This window comes from Lipophrys pholis, assembly GCF_963383615.2.
Source record: "Lipophrys pholis genome assembly, chromosome: 20".
Classification (NCBI taxonomy): domain Eukaryota; kingdom Metazoa; phylum Chordata; class Actinopteri; order Blenniiformes; family Blenniidae; genus Lipophrys; species Lipophrys pholis.
The window spans coordinates 4,699,879-4,723,132 of NC_137648.1; the positions used below are offsets into that span (position 1 = coordinate 4,699,879).

The 23,254-nt window shown below is 40.4% G+C and overlaps 1 protein-coding gene across 1 annotated transcript in view; it reads right to left on the bottom strand.

The window, feature by feature from the left end:
- Positions 1-23,254, bottom strand: part of LOC308125520 (disco-interacting protein 2 homolog C-like) — a 54,722-nt gene that overhangs the window by 15,098 nt on the left and 16,370 nt on the right. The window contains exons 3-20 of the mRNA XM_080489353.1: positions 23,067-23,171; positions 21,767-21,892; positions 18,606-18,890; positions 17,143-17,265; positions 16,481-16,627; positions 15,545-15,664; positions 14,565-14,762; positions 13,822-13,913; positions 12,878-12,988; positions 10,304-10,427; positions 8,428-8,537; positions 7,087-7,189; positions 6,869-6,933; positions 5,575-5,668; positions 5,205-5,324; positions 3,739-3,853; positions 3,334-3,473; positions 1,300-1,436 (exon numbers count right to left, since the gene is read on the bottom strand). Coding sequence (XP_080345479.1) covers positions 1,300-1,436; positions 3,334-3,473; positions 3,739-3,853; positions 5,205-5,324; positions 5,575-5,668; positions 6,869-6,933; positions 7,087-7,189; positions 8,428-8,537; positions 10,304-10,427; positions 12,878-12,988; positions 13,822-13,913; positions 14,565-14,762; positions 15,545-15,664; positions 16,481-16,627; positions 17,143-17,265; positions 18,606-18,890; positions 21,767-21,892; positions 23,067-23,171 — 2,315 coding nt within the window. The remainder of the gene's footprint in view (positions 1-1,299; positions 1,437-3,333; positions 3,474-3,738; positions 3,854-5,204; positions 5,325-5,574; positions 5,669-6,868; positions 6,934-7,086; positions 7,190-8,427; positions 8,538-10,303; positions 10,428-12,877; positions 12,989-13,821; positions 13,914-14,564; positions 14,763-15,544; positions 15,665-16,480; positions 16,628-17,142; positions 17,266-18,605; positions 18,891-21,766; positions 21,893-23,066; positions 23,172-23,254) is intronic.

A 23,254-nucleotide genomic window follows, 5' to 3' on the forward strand; every position in this document is an offset into this window, starting at 1 on the left:
ACAACTTCAAACAAGATAAGCGCATTTATTTTTCACACAAATCTAAAAATAAAGGTCAGAAAAAAGTGTCTGTAGCCGATTAGATATCATCTTGGACCCGATTTCATTCTTTCAACTAACAAAAGGTCACTTTTCTTCAAAGAAATATGAGCTGCTGAATCAAGCAAAAAATATTTTAAAAGACAAATGAGAAGTTTTCAGTAAGTTACTGGGAATGAGTAATTGTTTTTTGTTTTTTTAATTCAGAGGTACCTTAATATATACAGTAACTAGTTACTCTTCTGTATCATTGTACTGTTGCTAATTTACAGATTAAGTCCCATTAATCCATTTATCTGTTTGTCTTTCTTCTCTGCTCTTGTTTCCAGACATGGAATACCATACATACCCTGACATCTATAATTTCGTCTTTCTGTCCCACCCTGTCATCTTATTTCCTTCTTTATCTTTTTCGCTCCTGAATTGTCTAACGTTACGAATGTCTTGTCTTAGTTTTATTCAGCCCGTCTTATTTTTATTATTTCTTTATCTTGTTTGATCTTATTTCCCCTTAACTTGTCTTGTCATGTCTTTTCTTGTTTGTCTTTTTTGATATGATCTTGCCCTGTAACAACTTGTCTACCCATGTCTTGTTTAACAACATCTTCTCTGATCTTATTTTGTTGTATCCTATATTATCTTGTTCTGTTCTACTTTATCTTCTCTTTTCATACTTTATATTTGTATGACCCACCTTTGTCGTACCTCATCGTCTGTTTCCTGACCTAAACTTGTCATATCTTAATTTGTCGTCTTTTCACTCCTCTTGACTTACTTTAGCATGCCCTACCTTGTTTTTCTTTTTTAATATTCTCCTCTCCTAACTTGTCTGTAGAAGTGGGAATCGAAAACGATTTCCGATTTAAACCCGGTTGCCATTGTTACCATCCAAACATCTCGGGTGTTCATCGATTCCTCGAGCGATTGTTCGCGCTCGTTCAGACTGTTTTCAGCGTCGCACGATGTGACATCACAAGCTGAAACTCACACTCCACAGCAACAAGAAGCATTGTGGAATAAACGTCATCAAAGATAAGGCTGCAATTTGATTGTTCCGTTTGTAATCAGTGTAAAGTCATTACACATTGTATAGAAGTTCTCAGTGCCTGAACATTTAGACTCTCGAAAACTACTTCTTTTTTTTTTCCACTGTCTTGTCTTAATTTATGTTTCCTGATGTTATTGTATTAGTTTGTATGAACACGTATTGGATAATCTGTGCCCGGGTTTGTGTATTTGTGCATTTTCCAGCCGTCTCACCTCGAATGTGTTCTTGGTCATGCCCGTCAGGCCGTAGTAGGACGTGCCGGTGGCGATGGAGCAGACGCAGAATTCCCCGATCTCATCCGTCTGACAGAGCTGAGGGACGCCCTCCGGTTTCACCACACACACCAGGCCTGAGTGGACCACACACACACACACACACACAAACACACGGAAATCAAGATCCACTCCTTAATTCTGCTTGCACAAGTCACTCAGTGTTGCATCATTAGAAATATCTTCAAGAGGAGGAACCGATGAGTCCAACAGCAACGTTATCCAAATTCACTTGCTTATCTAACGTTGTCATTAGAGCATGAAGTCGGTTGTTTTGACCCAAATGTAATGTAACTGGGTTAAAAACATTTAAAGGAGGAGAAAGGCTTCATTACACCCCTAACTACTATAAAACTGTGAACGAAGTGGAACATATAAATAAGCACTTGCAGGGGTTTAAAGGGCGTTTTGCAGTGATTCACCAAACAAATCACATCACCTCTGTATTCCTCGATTTTATGTCTCACCTTGAAGCTTTTCAATAAAAAATTCAGGCGGATACTAAAGATAATTCCCCAGGTTCAAATGCACCCGGATGGAGCTGACAGATTAATTATGCTGCTCAGTAATTGAGTTTTCTTGGCAGTGGTGGAGCAGCAGGGTGCAGTTCCGGCTGTGAACACTAGGTGGTGTGAGTTGACAGCAGCAGGAGAGCTCTGGCTGTGTGATGGTGATGTTTGATTAACTGCTGCAGCACCTGCAGAGTCCTCACTGCCTTCTTCATGGATTAAAAAACCAGACGTGTCTCAATCTCAACAAGCGCATGATGGATCAAATATATTTCTTCAGCAGAAAAATAAAAATACACCGTCTTATTCAACGTGTTTACCTTCATAAATATGGGATATTGGGCATGTTTAATAGATTGTTGAAAATACTGGAGCACTTTATGCTCAAAGATTAATATGAATCGTGTAATGTCATTTACTGCCTCAAAAAACATTTGCATTGTTTATTCATTGTTTATGTATCAGCCTTCAGAAGGGATGTTGCTGCTCTTCAGCTGGCTTCCCATGTCTTCATTAAAAGATATTTTCTGTGTTGTACCCCTTCTTATGGCTCGTCATCTTTTCTGAATCTCTGCTGTTGATCTCGTTTTTCCTACAGCTTCGACTTTGTCACCGACTATCTCCCATGTTGCATTTTTCTTCTCTTTTTCTTGCCAAATTCAGAATTATTTGCAGATGATTCCAACTCCATGCCGTCACGTTTAATTTTGTACTTGAGGAGGCTCAGCGCTCCGTCCAATCACTGGAAGGCAATGTCAAGCAAAAAATGCTTACAAAAACACGAATGCACCTCAATCAGTCATGCTCTGAAATATGGACGTTAGCTGTGGTGACATGAGTTAGTGGGAGGAAGATGCTCCATAATGTGGACGTGGATCTGGATAACACTAACGCTAACTGCAGCCTCAGTCAGCAGGACAGCGGTAGGCAGCAGCTTAACATGACAAATCTATTGATTGATTATCTGAACAGCTGCAGTTGGATGAATGATGAGAAACGTGTAGAGACGCGCAGTGTAATAAATCCAAAGTAACCACAGTTCGCGAGCACGCTGACAAGCGCCGAGCCGGGTCTCTGTGAAACTATGTGAAGCTGCAGATGCAGCTGATGCCTCACAGTGTGTTCATCACCCTGTCACAGCGCCACGCTGTTTTCACACTGTCGTTCAGAACATCATCGCACAAATATGGTGCACAGCTGCTTTAGTTTGAATACACACATCGGAACACATCCAGCACAGAATCACGAGGGATTTCAAGGCTCAGAGAGAGAATTTTAGATTTGCACATTAAAAAAAAACAATCAGAAACTTTGTAGAATCTGGATCAGACAGGGACACTGCGCAGTGTGTCGGACATTCACTTTGAATGAATATTTAAACATCCGTTACCTCCTTTGTCTGTCCCTTCTCATTGCAAAATATTGAAATGAAGGTTGCCGTTACTATTTTACAACTCAGACTTACCTCCAGGTGTGACGGTGCCCACGTCCTGCACGGTGAGCACCGACAGCCGCTCCTCCGTGTCCACTCGGACCACCCCATACGTCAGACCCTGCATGGACAGGACGCCTCGGCCCGGGGGCTGGCTGCTGTCCTCCACCGGCCTGTACACACACACACACACACACACACACACACACACACACACACACACACACACACACACACACACACACACACACACACACACACACACACACACACACACACACACCTCTGTCACGTAAAAAATCTTTATTTTCCAGGTGAAACTGTAAATTTGCTCTTTATTTACACCACTTTAATCTTCTGATATTTTCTACACGTTAAACAAGGAAGTTAATAAATTCTCCTCCTCGTGTGTGTGTGTGTGTGTGTGTGTGTTTTCACCTCCTAATGGCCACCGTCAGAGCCTCGGGGGAGCTGGCGCAGGGGCAGATGACCTCGGCTCGCAGGCCTTTGGTCTGAAAGACGTTGAGGAAGGCGTCGCAGGAGGAGATGGACCCTGGAGATCATGAGACATTGTATGACAGAAGCATTTCAACAATCATGATGGAGTGTCAAGTGAGAACAAAAGCAGTCAAAGGGAAAAATTTACTCTAGTATGCGACCACAAATCTAAAAAAAAAAGTCTGAATGGTGTGTTTGAATGCAATCATTTTCAAATCTCAGAAAGATAAACAAAAAAACCAAACAAAAAAACACAATCGCAAGAAAAATTTGATGCATTTTGATTTTGGTGGCAGTGACACATTTCAAAAAGGTTTCCTTTTACAATAAAATATACAAAAAAAACAGGAAAACAGAGACTCATTATGAAAATATCAATGATCAAGTTGGAGTCAACGACACTGAATAGAAATATGATGTTAACTTGTTCAAACGTGTGTCCACGGGGGCGGAATTGACCGACTCAGGCTTCCAATCTGCCCTGTTGGATGTTTTCAATATTAGCAACTGCTTTTTCTCATACAGCCTTTGGATTAGCAGATACAATAACACCCTGATCCAGAACTGCAGCAGGGAAAGCTAACTCGGTTTCTGGTTGTTATATTACATTAATGTTAAATCCATACTTGGATGCTGAAAGCCCCCAGCAGAAGTCGTGCAGCCTGAGAAATGAAAGTCTTAAAGGAAACAGGAAGCATTCAGACTCAGTTTCTTAAAAAGAAACATGGTGCTGTTCAGATAGTTTCAATAAAAAAAGCTTTAAATGTCATCATTTAGAGAATTTGCACTACAACTTAAGAGTTGTTGGCATTTAAAAGTTATTATATCGTCATATTTTAGGCTTCTTACTTAGTTTAACACTGCTGCTTTAAAACATATTCAAACTGATTGCTCTCTGAAATGCTGTAATATGTAAAACCTCTGGCTGTATTGAGAATAAAATTAAACAAAAGAACACAATACTGAGATACAGCAGCAACATTATTTTCTATATATGAATTCAACGAGTGACAAATTACTTTTGATGTGAGACTCTATGATCACAAGGTTGTTGTTTTTTTAAAGTTGTTTGATGCAGAAACAAAAACTTGTGTTTGTTTTGGATCAAACAACGAGCAGCATGAAGCTAATGAGCTAAAACATGCAGAGCATCAGTCTGGAAGAGGAAATTAAGTCTTCCCGTCATATTTGACTCTCGTTTCCACTCCAGCGAGGCTGAAAAACCATTTATTGGACTAAATGTGCAGCCGGACACGTCCTGCTCTATTCTTGTGAAGTGACCCACTTTCCTGAGATCCCCGGAGACTTTTATCTGTTTCCCAACGCGCCTCATCTCAAACACACCCCGCCAAAACCCCCCGTTTGGCTAAACGCCACGTTCGCCGAGGGGACGGGCGTGACCTTACAGGGGTTCGATCCGTCGGCCACCAGCAGCATGCGCAGCGAGCTCAGGTTGATGTCCTTCTGGTCTTTGTGGGCCACCAGAGCCCAGTGCATGTCTCTGGACTTCACGCAGGCCACCTTGGCTGCGCACACACACACACACACACACACACACACACACACACACACACACACACACACACACACACACACACACACACACACACACACACACACACACACACACACACACACACACACACACACACACACACACACACACACACACACACACACACACACACACACACACACACAGAGGGAGGAGATGTGTATTTAATGGGTCCTGGCGGACGGGTGTGAGCGGACAGGCCGGTGCAGCGTGTGTCTGACCTTTGTACTGGCAGACTTTCTGGATCCACGACAGAGGGTTGACCTTCATCAGCGAGTAGGGCACGCTGATCACATGCATCATGTTCATCACACTCTGCACACGCACACACACACACGAGGAGAAGACGTGACAATCAGTGTGATTATGATAGTAACTTACAAGCAGCTGGGAACCAGAATTTTAAAGTTCACTACATCCTGTTGCTGTAAAAATGTTTCAGGTGACAAAACACTTCCTTTCATTTCTTTCATCATATTTACATTACTGTCTGAATAATGTAACTTCATACAGTGAAGTATAATAGTATAATATAGTGTTGTATGTTGAATAAATTTACAATCTCAGAGCTGCTTTTTAACTTCCCCAAAACGTCCCACAATCCTCTGCTAAAACAGATTTGTACTGTATATATTACATAACAGCTGTTTCAGATACATTAGTCCTAAAATCTCCAAAATCCAAACCATTCGCTGGTATTCACACTAATATTACTGCATATACTGCTATCGAGCAATTTTAGATTGCAGCAGCCCAAAATTCTCCCATGATCCTTTGCTATTTACATTTATACGCAACATATATCAATATAGAGATGTACTGTAATAAAAGTAATGTCCCATAATCCTTTACTATTCATGGATTATATAATGTATACAGTACGATAAAATTTAAAATGTCCCACAATTCTTTGCTGTTGTCAGTACACTAGATGGCAGCCATTACATTCTACAGGTGCTGTCATTTATATTTATAGTACTGTACACACTGTAGAGCTATTCTCTACTGTAATACTCTGTGATGTTCCTTTTTTTTTATTTTGCTAATAGCCCAACAAATTCCCACAGTTAACCCTCAATATAGCAGCTTTCCACTGTAATAGCCTCAAGTTCTCCCATGATCCTTTGCTACTTTCCACAATGTATAATTCTGTAACGTGGTTCAGTACTGGTGTAGTTAAAAAAACTTCCCATCATTCTTTGCTCCATTATTAGACCAGCTTTTTCACTGCAGGATTACACAATGTTCCCTTAATCCTCTGCTATTTCAGACTAATAATTTGTAAAGACTAAATCAGATCAGATTTCTACTGTAGTAACTACATGACATCTATCATCTACTAACATTTACAGTAATATACTGTGTACACTACAGTGGAGCTGCTACCTCCCGCTGTATTTCAAAACTTTCCCATAGGTCATTTGCTACATGGAATAAAATACTGAATATAGTCAGTATGTTTTGTAGTAGAAGTAATGATGAGAACAAATAAAGGTCATGACCTCCAGCACTCACCGTCAGGATGCCGTGCCACAGCCCCACGTCCTTCTTAAAGTCCAAGACGTTCACAATGGTCTCAGCTGCAGGGGAAGAAATGAACTCACAGAATGAGCTGTGTGTGTGTGTGTGTGTGTGTGTGTGTGTGTGTGTGTGTGTGTGTGTGTGTGTGTGTGTGTGTGTGTGTGTGTGTGTGTGTGTGTGTGTGTGTGTGTGTGTGTGTGTGCTGTACCTACCCTCGGTGTAGCTGCAGGACTGGGTGAGGGCCTGGCAGTGTGTGAGCAGAGCGATCCTGGTCACAGTGACTCCCAGCACGCTGCCGTCCTTACAGGTTTTGTACTGCGAGGAAAACAACAGATGGGAGGTTGAACTCAGAGGAGAGGCAGACTTCCACTGAGATTCTCACTCTTTTTTTTTTTTTTTTTTTTTAATACCTGTCAGTCAACAGGAGACACAGGAGTGTCTGTCAACAGGAGAGCTCTGTTGTTGAGTGTCTCCTGCTAAATCTGACAGTTTATCTAACACTATTGTCATTTTTGTTGATAAATTAGCAGATTTTATAATTACATACCTGCAGAATTGAATCTGTGCCTGCACCTTACAGTGTGTATCACCAATGTGACTGAAGCTACCACGTGTTTTCACACAATTTATAACAAGAGAAATGGCAATAACCACAAAAAAAAAAAAAAAAAAAAACCCACATCAACCACGTTGTAAAAGGACCAAATGTTTTGATTTGAGGTACGACAGTAAAATGTTTCTAGTTTAATCATTTTAATTAATGAGTCACAAGCAGATTTTGTTTAGACTGCTGACTAAAATGATACGATAATAACACATAAATACCAATAAACAAAAGTTTCCCCCAAAATGTAGAGCGGCAAAATCCAATCACGTTCACAAAACGTTAAAAGATTTCTTTGCAGCCTCAACATTCATGTATTCATGTTTTTACCAATACACCCTCGCAGCATGACTAACGGTAATGCTACGTAAATAGCAATAAGTAGCATCAGCGCGCCTCGGATCTCCTGGTTCAGGTCTCTGTGTCGTGTTCTGTACACTACTCTGACTAGAACAGTGTGATCGCTCATACGTGAATTTAGAAACAGGAGTTACTTCCATTGAAAAGCTAAAGTTGTCTGTAATCTGTTTGAACTGGAACCTCTTGCGGGCCGGCTTTGGGTCACGAAGCACACGTTTGACACCACTAGTCTAGTCTGTTAAATAATCCACATAAATCTTATTTTTGATGTTCGCTTTCTAATTCAATAAACATTTCAGAACATGTTTGCTTGAACAAAATCCAAAGACTGTAACCAAAGTTACAAGCCAAAGTTGGGCTGTTATAACATTTTAATTTAGGTAATTTTACAGCCTTGTTTATACGTCTGTTTATTTTAAACAAGTGGAATTATTTAATCATTCTAATTTGACAAAAAGGTAAATTGTGTGTGTGTGTGTGTGTGTGTGTGTGTGTGTGTGTGTGTGTATGTGTGTGTGTGTGTGTGTGTGTGTGTGTGTGTGTGTGTGTGTGTGTGTGTGTGTGTGTGTGTGTGTGTGTGTTGGCTCACCTCGATGTACGCAGTGTCATTGTTGGCGTCTTTGATGTGGGGGAACCAGTCTCTGGGAGGTTTGGAGAGGTGCTTTGACTCGGTAACAAACCACAGCAGTTTGGGCCAACCTGCAGGGAGACGGGGTGGAGGACAGAGCAGAGACATGACGGGACTCATACCTGCCGAAATTCACATTTCAACATAAGCCGTCCTTATTCCTCAACTCCAAAGCTTTAAACGAGAATCTGTACCGGCGCTTAAACATTTCAAACACAAACCTGATCTCGCCCTCACAGACAGAAGTGAAAGAATTTCATTATTACGGCACGTTTTTTTTTTTTTTTTTAAACAAAAATAGAAAATCAAGCTGGTTAAAGCCTCCAGACTTCAGATTTACTTTATAAACAGGTTGCTTCTAATCACAGATGATGATTTCATAAGGTTATTGAATGCAAAAAAAGTAAAAGAATCCAATAGCTGTACAACACAAACAAATTTGCTTTGTTAATGACTAATTTCACCAATTTTTAAGGCAAACATTTTTCAAATATTTGCCCCAATATGGTAAATTACGGGTTTTCTTTGACTTTGTGAATAGAAGCTGAGCTGCTAAATTATGTGAATATGTAAAATAAAACTGCATTTCACTGAAGTTAATCAGGAAAAAAACAACAACTGCTTTTTGAGTTATTAAAACAGGCAAACAACTTGTTGCTCACCTGAGTTGAGGATTTTTCCTGAATAGCAGTCCACTAACTTCAAACTCAGAAAGTTGTAATAAATTCAGTAGTTTTAAAGCAAAAAAAAGCTAAGTTAACTAACACGCTTTAGATATTTCAGGTGAAATATTTTAGACTTTTAGCCTAAAAACACAACCACACTTGTGATTTCATTTTAAACCGTAAATATTAAACACCTCATAATTTAATATTTAATGAAAACACATGTTTTTGCACAAAACATAACAAACACAGAAAGATTCAGTTGATTCATCTCGATAAAAAGGATGAAATTTAAGTTTCAGCACCTAAAAATAGATAAAATGTGTTTTTCAAAGCAGCCAACTGATCATTTCAGCACATTTTTGTACAATAAAAATAATAATATGTAAGTTCTATTCTTTAAACACATTAAAACATGATTCTCAGACATATATATTTAATTTAAAAAAAAAAGCATTTATCAGCAAAGCTTTTAAGAACATGCAAAAGTATTTTAAAATGTAATACATTGAGGTGATCTTTAAGCGCGGCAAAAAATGAAAATGTTTTATAATTGGCTTTGCAATCTGGTGTGTGAGAATTTCAGCAATTGTTTTTTCAGATATATTTGAAAACAAAACCAAAACATAACCACAATTGTTCCTTGAAGCATTTTTTTTTTGAGAAGTATTTAAAAAAAAACACAAAAAAAAACGGATTTTCACCTCCAAACACACACAGAAGTAACTTTACAGCAACAATGTGAAACTTGCACTTGTTTTTGAAGCACTAAAAAGGAGGATAATGCTCCTTTTAGTGCCAACAAAATAGTTTTCAAAGCAGATATGAAATAATTGCAGGAGGTTTTTAAGCAAGAAAATAAATAAATATATGAAACAAGGTTCTAAACAAAGATATAAAAAGTATCTGATGGTTTTAGGAGTTTTTTGTGCAAAAAAGAAGGTAAACAAAAAACAATTGATCCATTTGAGTCCGTTTTCAATCAGAAAATAGAAATATTCACATTTCAGCCACCACAATAACACAATCTGCACATGTTTGTTGGATTTCTGCCACAGTGAAAGTCAATTTGATGGTGGATGCAGTCGTTTTGAATGAAAAGCGTCCCCTGGTCTGCAGAGCAGCCCTTCCCCCCCCTACGTCAGACCATGACTGATGACGTTCCCGCTCACCTTTGAACTGTGGGATCTCCCCTGTTGCGCTCTTGGGAAGACCCTTATGGCAGGCATCACTGGTCAGCGCCACGGTAACGCCACAGCTGCCCAGCAGAAAGCCGATCTGCTGGCTGCCGGCATCCTAAAAAAAAAAATAAAAATGGAGAAAGGCAATTTGAGAAGGGGAGTTTTTGTCGTTTGCAGCCCTGGTGATGTTTGCTGCACCGCTGCTGCACACAGCTCAAACTCAAATTTTATGGAAAATCCTGCAGCAGGAATGCAGAGCAGGAGGAGCAGGAGGAGCAGGAGGAGGAGGAGGGAAGGGGTTCAAGGAAAGCAACCGACGTGCAGCAAAAGGCATTTTCTGCGGCAGCGAGTAATCACCGTGTAGCCGTGCCAAGCCTACAGCGACCTCAGTGCTGCACTGAGAAAGCAGCTGTGTCTGCATGAGGGTCCACACACAGGCCGCTCAGACAACAACACGGATTACTGCTGCAGCACAAACCTCCACACCGAGGACAGCACGACTCCGTGCCTTCATGTTTTCTTACAAACACTTGTTGACATCACCAGAGTGCCACTCACATATAAACCCAACTCATCTCTATCGGGCCACAGCGGTGAAATAATAAGACAATGACTTAGAAATAACGTATTTTGTTTCAATGCAGTAGAGTTTTAGTACATCCTTAAAATGTTTTCTGCACAAAATCGAACGGTGCAACCTGAAATCCTCACTGTTTTCAGATTTACTGCTTTTTCAGTCTTTTCCTGCAGCCTTCAATGTGCACCCTCGCAGTATGGGCCGATCTAATTCTGCTGTGATCAGTTCATTTCCAGATCATTATTTTAGGTGATACAATAAAGAAAACACTTTCTGAGAGCAGTTTTTGATGGGTTATAAGTCAGTTTTCTCATTGTATATCCAGAACCACCCTCTGCTCTTGTTGTCTGGTTTTAACGAATCTTGGTCATTTAAACACTACATGAAGGTTATCGTCTGGGTTTTGGTTGTGGGTTCAAGTCCAGTCCTGCAGTGTGGAGTTTTGCATGATCTCCCGGTGTGTGAGTGGGGTTTTTTTCTCCAAGCATTTTGGTTTCCTCGACCATTTAAAAACATATTTGAGGTTAACTTGTGGCTCGAAATGTCCTGGATCTGTCAAAAAAAAAAACAAAAAAAAAAAAAACCTGCAAATGACCAATTTCCCATTATGAACTAATCAACCATTTAAAGAATTGTAGTTAGGTTACTAGGAAGAGGAGAAATAAATAGCTGGCCAAAAAAAACCATGAGTCACAGCTGTATTTTAATGGAAATGTATGGATTTTGCTTTGCTGATTGTTAGAACTGTAGTAAGGACGCACGCAGCATCGTTGTTTTCGCAGATGTAAAATCTTTAAGCATGACTACATTTGTGATCAATGGCATCTGCAAGCACACTTGCACCCAACTGAACTACCTTCTGTGTGCAGAGCTGGTGAAGCAGTGCAGGCTGGCTTACCTGTGTATCTGCATACACAGAATCAGAGATTCGAAATCGCAAAATTCCTTTAATCTTTGACGATTTAAATCATAGTTTTCTGCATTCTAACGAATGCTGTCTCAAGATCGATCGGAGCCGACTGAATCAATGGACGGTTTAACTTCCCTCTGCCTTAAACATTGATTGACATGAGAAGTGCTCCAGTGATGTCGAACTGTTGCTGAGAGATTTAAAGGAGGAGATGAGACGGCGAGGTGTCTTTAAAGAGTCGTGGATCACCAGGTGAAACACAGCCGTGTTGCACTGAGGGAGGATTAACGTGACCAAAGAAACACTGGACAAAATTAAGCTGCCTGACCTGCAGGACACAAACTAATCCTGTGGCTTCAGGGTCACATTTACAGAGAAATAACAGACTTTACAGGTGCAGATAAAAAAAATTTTAAAAAGCAATTCTTCATTTATAACGCAGAATAAATAAAGAAAAAGCTGGACTGAAAAAAATGTAATTTGTTGTTATGAGATATCAGACTGGATGCTTTCTTATTTATGTGTCAGCTTTGATTATCAAAACTGTATTAGTGAAATAACATGTTAACAAGCCGGTAAAATAAATAAAAGCTGTACAAAAAACAACATATTATATTACTTATAGGTAAAAAAAAAAAAAAAAAAAAAAAGCAGATTATTGTGACTTTTTGTATTTGTTCATCCATAAATCAGGTTGACAGCGCTGGAGAAAACCCAGACATGCTTAGAGAGACCATGCAAACTCCACACAGTCACTTGATTGAATCCACTCAAAATACACATTTTCATTTAGTTCACTGGGAATATTTTCGTCTGAAAAGCATGAGTTAAATGCGCAGACTGCGAGGAAGCAGCACTAACGTCAGTGTATCGCTCAGATTGATTCCAACTTCCTAGTTTCCTCTGACACTTTTCTGTTTTGGTCAATTTCTTTCACTTCTTTTCTGTTGTCTTAGTATCTTTATTCTTGAGTGTTTGTCAGAGGGAAATCTTCCGATTAAAATGATGAGGCGCCATCATCCGAGTCGTGCGTCCAGTGTACGGCTCTGCACATATTAACGTCATGCGGAGCGGGTACCTTGCGGCTCAGCGGCACCTCGATGGGAACGGGGACCACCTCGGCCAGCAGACAGCCGTAGAAGGCCACCATGAAGGCCACGGGGTCATTGTTGGGGAACACCAAGGCCACCTAAAGGACAGAGAGAGAATGATTAAAAATAAAAAATAGTTGTTTTTTTCAGTGGTTTCGTTTGTTTGGCCAAGTAATTTGTAATGAGTCAGAAGAAAGGTGCTGACTCATCAGTTGGAGAAAGAAAACACTGGTAGAGATTTGCGGCACTGCAGCATTTATTTACAACTGCAGTTGAAACATGTTCCGTCTCTGTACTGTTGAAACCACCACGTGCTCACTCTCTTGAAAAGAAACATTTTAATTAAAAAAAGCTGCACGACTCTTAGACCTCACTCTTTATATCTCTAGAACAGCTGCGAACACTTCAGTCTCTCGCCCTGTTAGTTTAGCATAAGATTGAAGCTTCCTAACCCTTTAACATTATTTGTGTCGATATTTGGATGCTCTGTGGTGCAACGTGTCTGTAAAGGTAAGTACTACATTAAGTGAGCCTTCAGTGGTAGCTTCAGTCAGTCATTACACTGACTCAATACACCATCTGGTGGTACGAAGAGGTACTGCAAGGCCGGATTAAGTGGTGATGGCTGTTCGTTCGATAGCGTTGGAGGTTATTTCTTCTGGACAATTCATGAATTTCTTCACATTCTGTTGATTATTTGGAGCGAAATAGTCGTAATAGCTAATTTGATGTAAAATAGTCGATTTATGTGAATCAAATTCTTACTGATACAAAAATCTACACAAACATGCAGTTTTCAGGTCTAACACATGAAAGTCTTGCTGAATCATCACAGACCACCAGCCCACACAAACAAAGCAGCCGGAGTGAAAGGAGCTAAAATAAAGACGGTGAAAAGATGCAGTGCGATGCATGTGGGAGGGTGACTCACCCGATCGCCCGGTCGCACCATGGGCTCCTGTTTGCTGCCCAGTTTGTGGAGGATGTTGTAGGCAAGCTTGATGCTGCGAGACCACAGCTTCCCTGCAGGGAGCGGGACACAGGATACGAGGGTGAGAGAGAGTGAGAGAGTGAGAGAGAGAGCGAGAGAGAGAGAGGCTGAGATCATACTGAGGGTATGAGTGAGTGCGTGTGTTCTTGGGATTTCTATTTCGAGGACATAAAGTCAATAAATGAGAAAAAAAAAAACGAGGAAAAAAAAAAAAAACGGTCTAAAGTGGTGACATTTAAGGGTTTTCAGCCGTCAGGAGAGGCAGTGATCGACGTCTGGAGAGTAGATGGATTATACTTAAAAGCAAGCGCGGCCTAATGCACAGTTGGTGGACAGGTGCAAAGGCGAGAAGAGGTATGAAACCAAGGAGTGGGGATTAGATTCCTGCACTCAGAGTTTATTGAAAACACACAAGGTTCTGGCGTCAAGACCGGTGATGAAAACCTGCTGTCTGAAACAAAGCGCTGACGGCATTGAAGTTTTACATGATTTAATCTCCCATCAACACTTCATCTGATGAAGAATCATCCAGAATCCTTTACAGGGACATTTTAATCCAAAGGTTTTGTTTTTCTATGCTTCAAGACCTTGAAGTTTATTTTTCATAGTTATGCAATGAACATGGTCAAATTTCTGCCCTCGAGCAGTGGTGTGAAATCGGTACTTTTCAGTGAGCGGAGTACCGTATGTGAGCACGTAGAGGGGCTTCCCCGCCGTGTCCAAGCTGGTGAGGCAGGGGGCTTTGGGTGAGATTGTTCCCCAGCGTTGGAGCGCCGCCTCCAGGGACGGGGGCCAGTTGGTGACCACGCCGAGCGCCTCTCCTCGCACGGGCATCATCTCCGCACCCTCCGGCCGCGGCTGGTTCGGATCTGGCTGCTGGACTGGAGACGGAAAGACTCATTACTCATTAACATCAGCAGCGTGCGAAAAGAAAAAAAACAAAAAAAAACTGTTTGCTTGTTTGGAAACATTGAGCCAAAAAAAAGGTGTGGCAGCTGAGGAGAAGCCGTAATCACACTTCAAATGCGCCAGAATTAATTAGGAATACCTGTTAATAACAGAGATGCACTGAGGGGAAGAGTGCAAAAACTACATTAGTAGCTTTGGAATGATGTTCGCGCTGCACAAACCGTGAAACTGTCAGAAAACAGGAATCCAGACAAGGGATGCACAATAAAAGTTTTAGTCATATGAATATTGACGCGATACTAGTAACTGATATCTTCCTGCTTTTCATCACAGATACTGTGACTGAGAACGATAACGTGCAGCTTCTTCAGACCGATACCATTAACTTCTTGCTCCCAATACAGATACAGATAACGGTGACTTCCTGCTTTTTGTGCCCAACACCAATTTCTCATTACCCAATCAGCTAATCATAATTGACAACTTCCTGCTTCTCATGACTGATACAGATAACGATAAGTTCCTTTTCTCTCCTGACCGATAGTTACTGATAACCAATGCCTTCCTGCTACTTAGGACCGACACTGTAACTGATAATTGATAACCTCTTGTTTTTCATCGCCAATATATGGATAATAAGTAACTTCCTGTTTCTCCTGGCCGATACGGACAACTTCCTGTTTGGATGTTTTCACTCGTTCTGAGTTGAATTGCTGATGCGGATCATTTGAAAGCAGAGAGGTTGGTTTCTAACCCTCGAGAAGCTCGTCGAAGTCGTCCACGAAGAACTCTCGAAGTGGAGGTCTGCGCGGCTGCTTCAGCGTGTTCACCAGCTGCTGGATCTTCGCCGACACGCGGCTGCTGACGGGGACGCCTGAAAGACAAGAGAGAGACGGACAGTCGGTCAAAACCTCAGAAGTCACAGATATGAGATGAGATTAGGGCGGTACGGTGAAGACGTGGTGAGAACCGATTATCATTGCAGTTTCTACAATTTACCTTATTTGGATAGAACTTTTCAAAAACAGTAACAAAGAAATTTACAGACTATAAACACCAAAAAGTAAGAATTCTTTAAAAAGATATCTTCAATGTCATTTATTTTGTTATTTATTCTCCTCAATCGGTCATCCATATCTAGATATTTCCTTTATTTTTACGCTTCTCATTTTAATTTCGATTCCTACTCTTAAGAGATTTATGTTTGACACCCCTGCCCTAGACATTTTGGCTAAAACTTTTTACATTTTTTTCCTTCATATTTCATCTTTATCGTCACCACTTAGATCTTCACTCTACACATCCGGGATTCATTTTCAATAATTTATCTTTTCCATCCAGAGATTTAAAAGCAACAATTCACTTAAATGATGAAAAAGAAAGATATTTTGTTTTCCAATAAGTCAACCCACTCTATTTTCTAAATTGTACAGTGTTATTTGGGAGTATGGTTCTCATTTCTGTGTTTCTATCAGTGTGAGTGTGAGATGTGCAGAAAAAGCTGCTCTGTCAGCGAACTTTAAGTCATAAAAAGAAGAGTCGGTGTATCCAGGGGACTGACATCAACACAAACGGTGTAATTGGCCAGCTCTCCGAGGCGCTGGTCCAATTTGAGCGCACTTTCTGATTAAAGAGACGCTATTTTTACTCTGCCGGTCTCCGGTGGAGGCGACGGTGACTGCGCTCTTACCGTCGCCGGTCTCCATGCGCTCCGCGTTGCCATACTTCTGCGTGTTCCTGGCGATGGTTCCCATGTTGGCCATGTGGTGGCGCTCCGTGTGGGAGTGGGACGAGTCCGACGAGTATCCCGTCACGTCCGGAGGCGCCGAGTGGTTCTCTGAGGAGGAGGAGGAGGCGGGATGGCGGAGGTCAGGGGTCAAGTTTAAGACGCGTTTCGGCGGTCAAAAAGAATAAATGAAAAATCGAACATGAAACCTGCATTTTCAAACCTAAATTTTTAGTCTGATATTTTGAACTTATTATTATTTGATTTTTTCCCCCCATTCATTTAAAGTTGATATTCAAAGTCACTAAAAACTTTTTATATTTCAATAAGGACATTCAATATAATTCAGATTTATCATCACAGCAGAAACATATTCACTTTTACAGATAAAATTAAAAAGTTCAAAGAAGAAATGAACAGCCATTTTGGGGGATTTTTGGAAACAAAAATCAAAACTACTTTGTCTTAATTCGCTTTACTTGACATATCCTACTGAAATGTACTGTTATAAACACATGAAATAGTTTTTTCTTTAATGCATCCAACATTACGATGAAACGTGGCTTTTATCGCACTGTGGAAAAGTGACTTTGCCGCTTCACTTCTGAGGTAAAACTTGGACTTACCGTCGGACTCCAGCGGAGGAGGCCACAGCATGTCGGAGCCAAACTCGCAGGACCGTCGCAGAGATCCGCCGTTCTCCGCCACGCTCAGCGCTCCCTTCCTCTTCAGAGAGAGGTGTCCGATACCTGGAGGCGATGACACACGGCAGCCTTAACATAATCAGGAGTCGTAACTGCGAATGTTTGAGTAATACAAGAAAAATACTGAAAACAACACATCAGTTTGTGAGATCCTGCGGAGAACGTTCTAGGCATCAGACACAAAACAAAGTACATGAATAGTATTCAGTGTGACAACCTGTCAGTTCTTGAACAGTTTGTGAACTCAAGCTGACTCCTTGACACTGAGATCATTTCTCTGTGTGGGACATACCATCATATCCATGACTCCTATTTCTCCTGTATATCCTAAAATAGGACTTAATAACACTGGTGGTATGACTGCCATCATTGTACTCTGCTGCAGAGTGAATCTGGAACCAATCAAGAGCTTTCTTGTCGAAATTTCAACATGAGTTAGATCTTGTTGATATTTCATGAATAGTATCTTTTCTTCCAGACAGACCGAAAAACTTTGCATAATACTGCATATTTCATATATTATCATAATACATCAAAGGGAGAAGAAAAAGTGTGCATGCAGTTGCTCCCTTTAACTGGGGTCGCAACTTGCACTGTACACTTCACTGCATTTTCAGACTTAACATCAGAATAACTCACAAGTGTTATGAATAACTAAATCATAATAAATTATCCACAGATTATATTCAATCTTACTAATATATTTTTCATGAAATAATAAGATTAATTGTGGCTTCGATTTATCCTACTTTGACTAAAGAAAACAAGAAGAGCGTTTAATAAATTAATAAATGTGTCTTATGTTTTTTATAATTAGCACACACAAACTACAGGAGGATAATACAATAGATTAGGCCAAAAAAAATGAATGGCTACATATTGAAATAATAATAATAATAAAAAATTATATTACCGTACCCAACATTTTTTCCTTTAGTTGGACTTTTCTGCAAGTCCCACTATAATTTCTTTTATTTTCTATCAAACCTGAATGCAGTTTCTTTAAATATAAATTATTGAAGAATGGAATATCTTTTAAATCTATATTTTTAGTTTGAAATATTATTGTTTTTATTATAAAAACTATTATGATTTTTTTCTTTAACTGCTCCTAGAATATCTTGAATATAAAAAAATGTCACTTTGATTTTTTTTAAACCAATTGTCACACTTAAAGGAGGAAATTTGTTTTTTAAAGATTTGCAATGTATTTTAAGGTTTGTTATATTTTACAAAACTACCAGACCAAACTTAATAACTGTAATTGAGAAGAAATAAACTTTGGCTCCAGTGAAAATAAAGATTTTTTTTCTTCTTTTCTTTAAGGTTTAAAATGAGTCCTGGTGATCGGACTTATAAATCCACGCCGCTGTACGCCAACTCACCGTGGTGCGACTGCGACAGGTGGTGCGACTGGCCCAGGTGTGTGTGTGCCAGGTGTGTGTGCGCCAGGTGTGAGATGTGCGTGTGCGCCAGGGAGTCGGCCAGCCGCCCGGCGTTCCCACTGCCGCCGCTCTGCGTGGACGAGGACGAGGAGGAGGTGGAGCCCAGGTGGGCGGGGCCTAGCTGCGGGGGGCGACTCATCCAGTGCTCCATGCCCGACATGTCGTCGCCCGGCCCCGCCTCCTCCTCTGAGCCCGACGAGGAGTCTGAGCACAGGGGGGACAGGCCTGGTGAGAGTCAGTGGCCGCCATTATTCGTCAATACAAAGCATTGAAGACAACAGAGTTTGTTTGTTGACAGATTAAAAAAACAACATTCATCACCAGCTTCATTTAAAAATCATTTAACACACATTTGTCTCTGGATGTACAATATTAGATTAGAACATGCGATGTGTGATGATTTACCATAAATACAAACACTGAAGGAGATTGTGTTCATGTATTTGCGCTTCCTAACAACAGTGCTCTTTCTCTTGTCCCTAATTTACATTCCAATCACATGTGCAGTTTCCACCAGCAGCCTTTCAGGAGAGGGGCAGTTTGCTGCCTTCGCCATTTTTTATTTTCCCTTGAGTTTTCCAAAATTTGGAATTTGCTTAATTTTGCGAATTTATGACATTTCAGTCTTTTGTAATGGAACTTTTCTTGCATGTGGATTATTGTTTTACATCCCGTTATACTGAGTAGCTGTAATGTTCAGGGTAAGCGGTTCCTGTGTTGTTTACATTCTGTTGTATTTGTAAATGTTGTTTCTCTTTCTTTTTGTAGTTGGTGTGACGAGCCGCAGGTGAGAAACAGGAAAACATTTTCCCTCTCCGAGAGGGGATTTGTATCTTGCTCCTATGTTTCAGGACTAGAGGCACTGAGCAGTTCCCCTCTGGCTCGACTTTCCCAGTTTTATCAGCACCTTCGGGATGAAGTGGGAATCCGACTGTGTGAGACAGACCGTCACTGACTTCACTGTTGGACCTCATTAAGAATGGTGTGGCTGAATGTGATGAGATTCCTGCCTCCAGTTTCTAAAGCCTTCCTCTGAGAGCTTGTGTGGGAGTTTCCATTCAGGAAGGTTTATGGTGTATGAGATTGTTATAGCAGCACTATGTCTGGTGCAGGCACGTGTATATTAGTCTGTGTATAATGATAGTTGTGTTTTCTACAATAACCAAAAATTTTATTGTTTTTTACCGCAGTGCCAGATAGATTGATCTTAATCAGATTTTCTTTTTCAGGGTGGATTTTAGTCTCCTGCCATAACGGTGGGATTTTGTTGCCCATGGTTTAGACTGACAGGCGGAGTTTTGGCCTGTACTTAGCTTTAAAGCAAGGGTTTCAAACCTGTGGCCAACTGGAGAGTCCAGATCGGCCCACAAGACGAGTATATTTAATAGACCACTGGGGACGCATTGGGATATAGTTTATCTTCTTCCCATTTTAGTTTGAATTATGTGGTGAATCAGTTCAGGTGATTACTATTCTTTAGAAATGAATCTACATTAAAGATCATTTCTAGTTATTCTGACCATAATATGAACTAGCCGACTATGTTTTTGAGTTCCAGCTACATGTGGCCGAATGTTTCATGCCTATGAAGATGTCAACTGTATAATTAAAACCAACTGTGATCTCTAATGTGTAAAGCACATGGTGAACTGAGCCGTAATATTGTTGAAGTTGCAGTTCTTTTATTAAAATTTCCGGTTTGTCATGTGTTGTAAAAGGATAGTTCATTAAATGTGAACTTCTTAATGATATATTAATGGATTATTGCACTAAAATAGAAACAGAGCTTTTGAGTTCTAGTTGTCGTTTATATATTATAATAATATAATGTATTGGTCCTGCACACTTGAGATCAAATTACGCTGGATGTGGCCCCTGAAGTAAAATGAGCCTTCAAGTTAGGCATCAGAGAGGACAAAAGTGAGCCTGCGAGTCAAGGCTGAGGGCAAAACAGTTACGACATATGCACAGATCTCTGAAGAAAAACAACAAAAAAACTGTGTAACTCTAAGTACACACATATGTTAATATTCACACACGCGGAACTCTGTAAGTCATTGTGCTTTGACAATAGGCTCATGTTAGTGCTCATGCACGATCCCTCCTCAGAGGTTCAATACGAGCCAGGGTCCACATCTGATTATCACTAACAGATGTGAGGTTTTCAGTTCAATTCAAGTCTGTAACACAATATTTCAAAGAAAGCCCTGCGAGCATGACTCAGCCTTTTCTCCGCTGAAGTTTCATGACCTTTGAGAGGCTGAGGCAACAAGCAAACCGGAGCTTCACAGACAAAAATGTCAATAATTAGTCAGCTCACGTAGTAACAGAAACAAGAAGCAATTTAGTTAGAGCTGGCTTCAGGCTGCACTTCGCAGAAGAGACTGAATTTACCCCTTTTGAACGAGTTAATCATGTAAAACCTGGAGGATCGGGGCACGCTAAACTCCAGCGTGACGAGAAAGCTTCCATTTCAGGAGCAACACCAGCGTCTCAGGATTCGGTGAGACGGCAGGTTTTCTCAAAGGTCAAAAGGCAAATTACAGGCGCGAAAACCTATTACATTTCCTTCATTAAAATTCAATCAGCATCCAAAATTATGCCATCAACTCTGATTACGTTCAATCTGACGGGCTCAGATTCGAGTTAAAGGTCAAAGCCGTGTTCCTGTTTCAGCCATGCTCGTGTCATTTTTCAGACTGTGTAAGAAAATACTGAAAAACCTGCAAAGATTCCGCATTTCTTCAATAATCTTTGATTGTACAGTAGCCGTGCGGGACTGACTTTCACTGTAAGTCAGTCAGTGGGTTTGCACGCCTCAGAAATGTGCAAAATGTGCAGTTTGGGGGGGGTGGGGGGGATTTTATTGCGTTTTTTTTGGTGAGATGAGCAGTTTCCGTCAGACAGACTTGGCATGGCCATATAATCCTGTCTGGGCACATGCGGACTCCCCTGAGGTCATATTTTAAGCTTAGTGGTACCCAGCTCAGATGAGATAACCATGAGTGTGTGTGTATGTGTGTGTATGTGTGTGTGTGTGTGTGTGTGTGTGTGTGTGTGTGTGTGTGTGTGTGTGTGTGTGTGTGTGTGTGTGTCATCACCTGGAGGCGTGTATGCATCCATGGAGGTCTGCACCACCAGGGAGCGTCTTTTGGAGGGCATGGGCACCGCCACCTTCCTCTCAACATGCCGCGCCAACACGGCCTGCACCGCCTCGGTGTGGACGTCTGAGGACAGCGGGGAGGGAGGGGAGACGTGAAGGAGGGAAAAGAAGTGCTCACTTTCAAGGTTGCAGAGTGTCTCGTCAGTTTGGGTGTGTTTGTGAGGCCGTCACTGTTTTACCTTCAAGGCTGTACAGAATTAAAAAACAGTCAGCGTTTATCCCCCTTATGTCTTTGTATATTCTCCATAAATTAGATTTTGTTCAACATCACATTTGGATTTTATCATTAAGAATTAAAAATTTTTTTTATGAATTCCCCCAAAAAGTTTAATTTAAAGATTTTTTCAAATATATTTGGAGAGACTTTAATCATTTTTTTAAACAAAATCTAAATTTATTGCCCTAATGTTTTATTATTATTATTTATATGCATTTCTAGTCTTTAATTTTTTTTTATAAAATTATAGACACTTTTCTTGAAAACATAATTCCTCGAAGTTTTTTATTTTTTTTGACTCAATTCTGGATTGCAGTCTCAGAAATATTGTTTATTTATTCTGTCTAACATAATTATTATCATTATTAGGATAATTTCTCTCTATTTCTTAGGACTTGCAAAAGAGAGATGAGTATTCTGTCAGATTTCTTTTTATTTTATTTTAAATAGCAAGTCATTTCCTCAAATAAGTTACCACCTAATCATTTTACAAAGATGCTATGAATAGATACATTTTTTATGCATGTTTATTCTGAAATAAAATGTTTTTCCTTAACTATACAAGATTTATTGTCAAAAATGTTAATTCTTTTTATTTTCTCACTTTTTACTTAGTCGCAATATTTTATTATAAAGGTTCAGCTGATTTAATTCCAGACTTCATTATTACATATTGTTTTGTTTGCATTCTCTCTGTGTTTATGTGTAAGTGTGCTTGAATAGCTATATTCATGGGGGATTTAAGCTGTATAGCCATTTAGTGGGGACCACAATTGAAGAAATACGTTTTAAATTATGCTGGAAGTCATTATAAAGATATATTTTTAAGCTTATCTTCTAAATATGGACAGTACCCGCCCCTGCATCATCAATACCGCCCTTTTTTGTCAAATAAATAACCTTGTATTTTTCAAAACCTGTAGATGTTTTAGAAAGTAAAGTCCCGACAAACACCATCGACCTGTGTGTGTGTGTGTGTGTGTGTGTGTGTGTGTGTGTGTGTGTGTGTGTGTGTGGTTACCTGATCGGTAGCGTTCGTCTCTGGTGCCGGACGTCCTCCGCCGGTGGAAACGGGCCGCAGAGGGCGGACCGAGTGGGGCCCTGTGGGACATAGGCCCCTCCATACCTAAAGAGGCGAGCAGACAAGCAGGCGGACACACACACAGATATATATATATATATATATAAACACACACACGCACACACAAA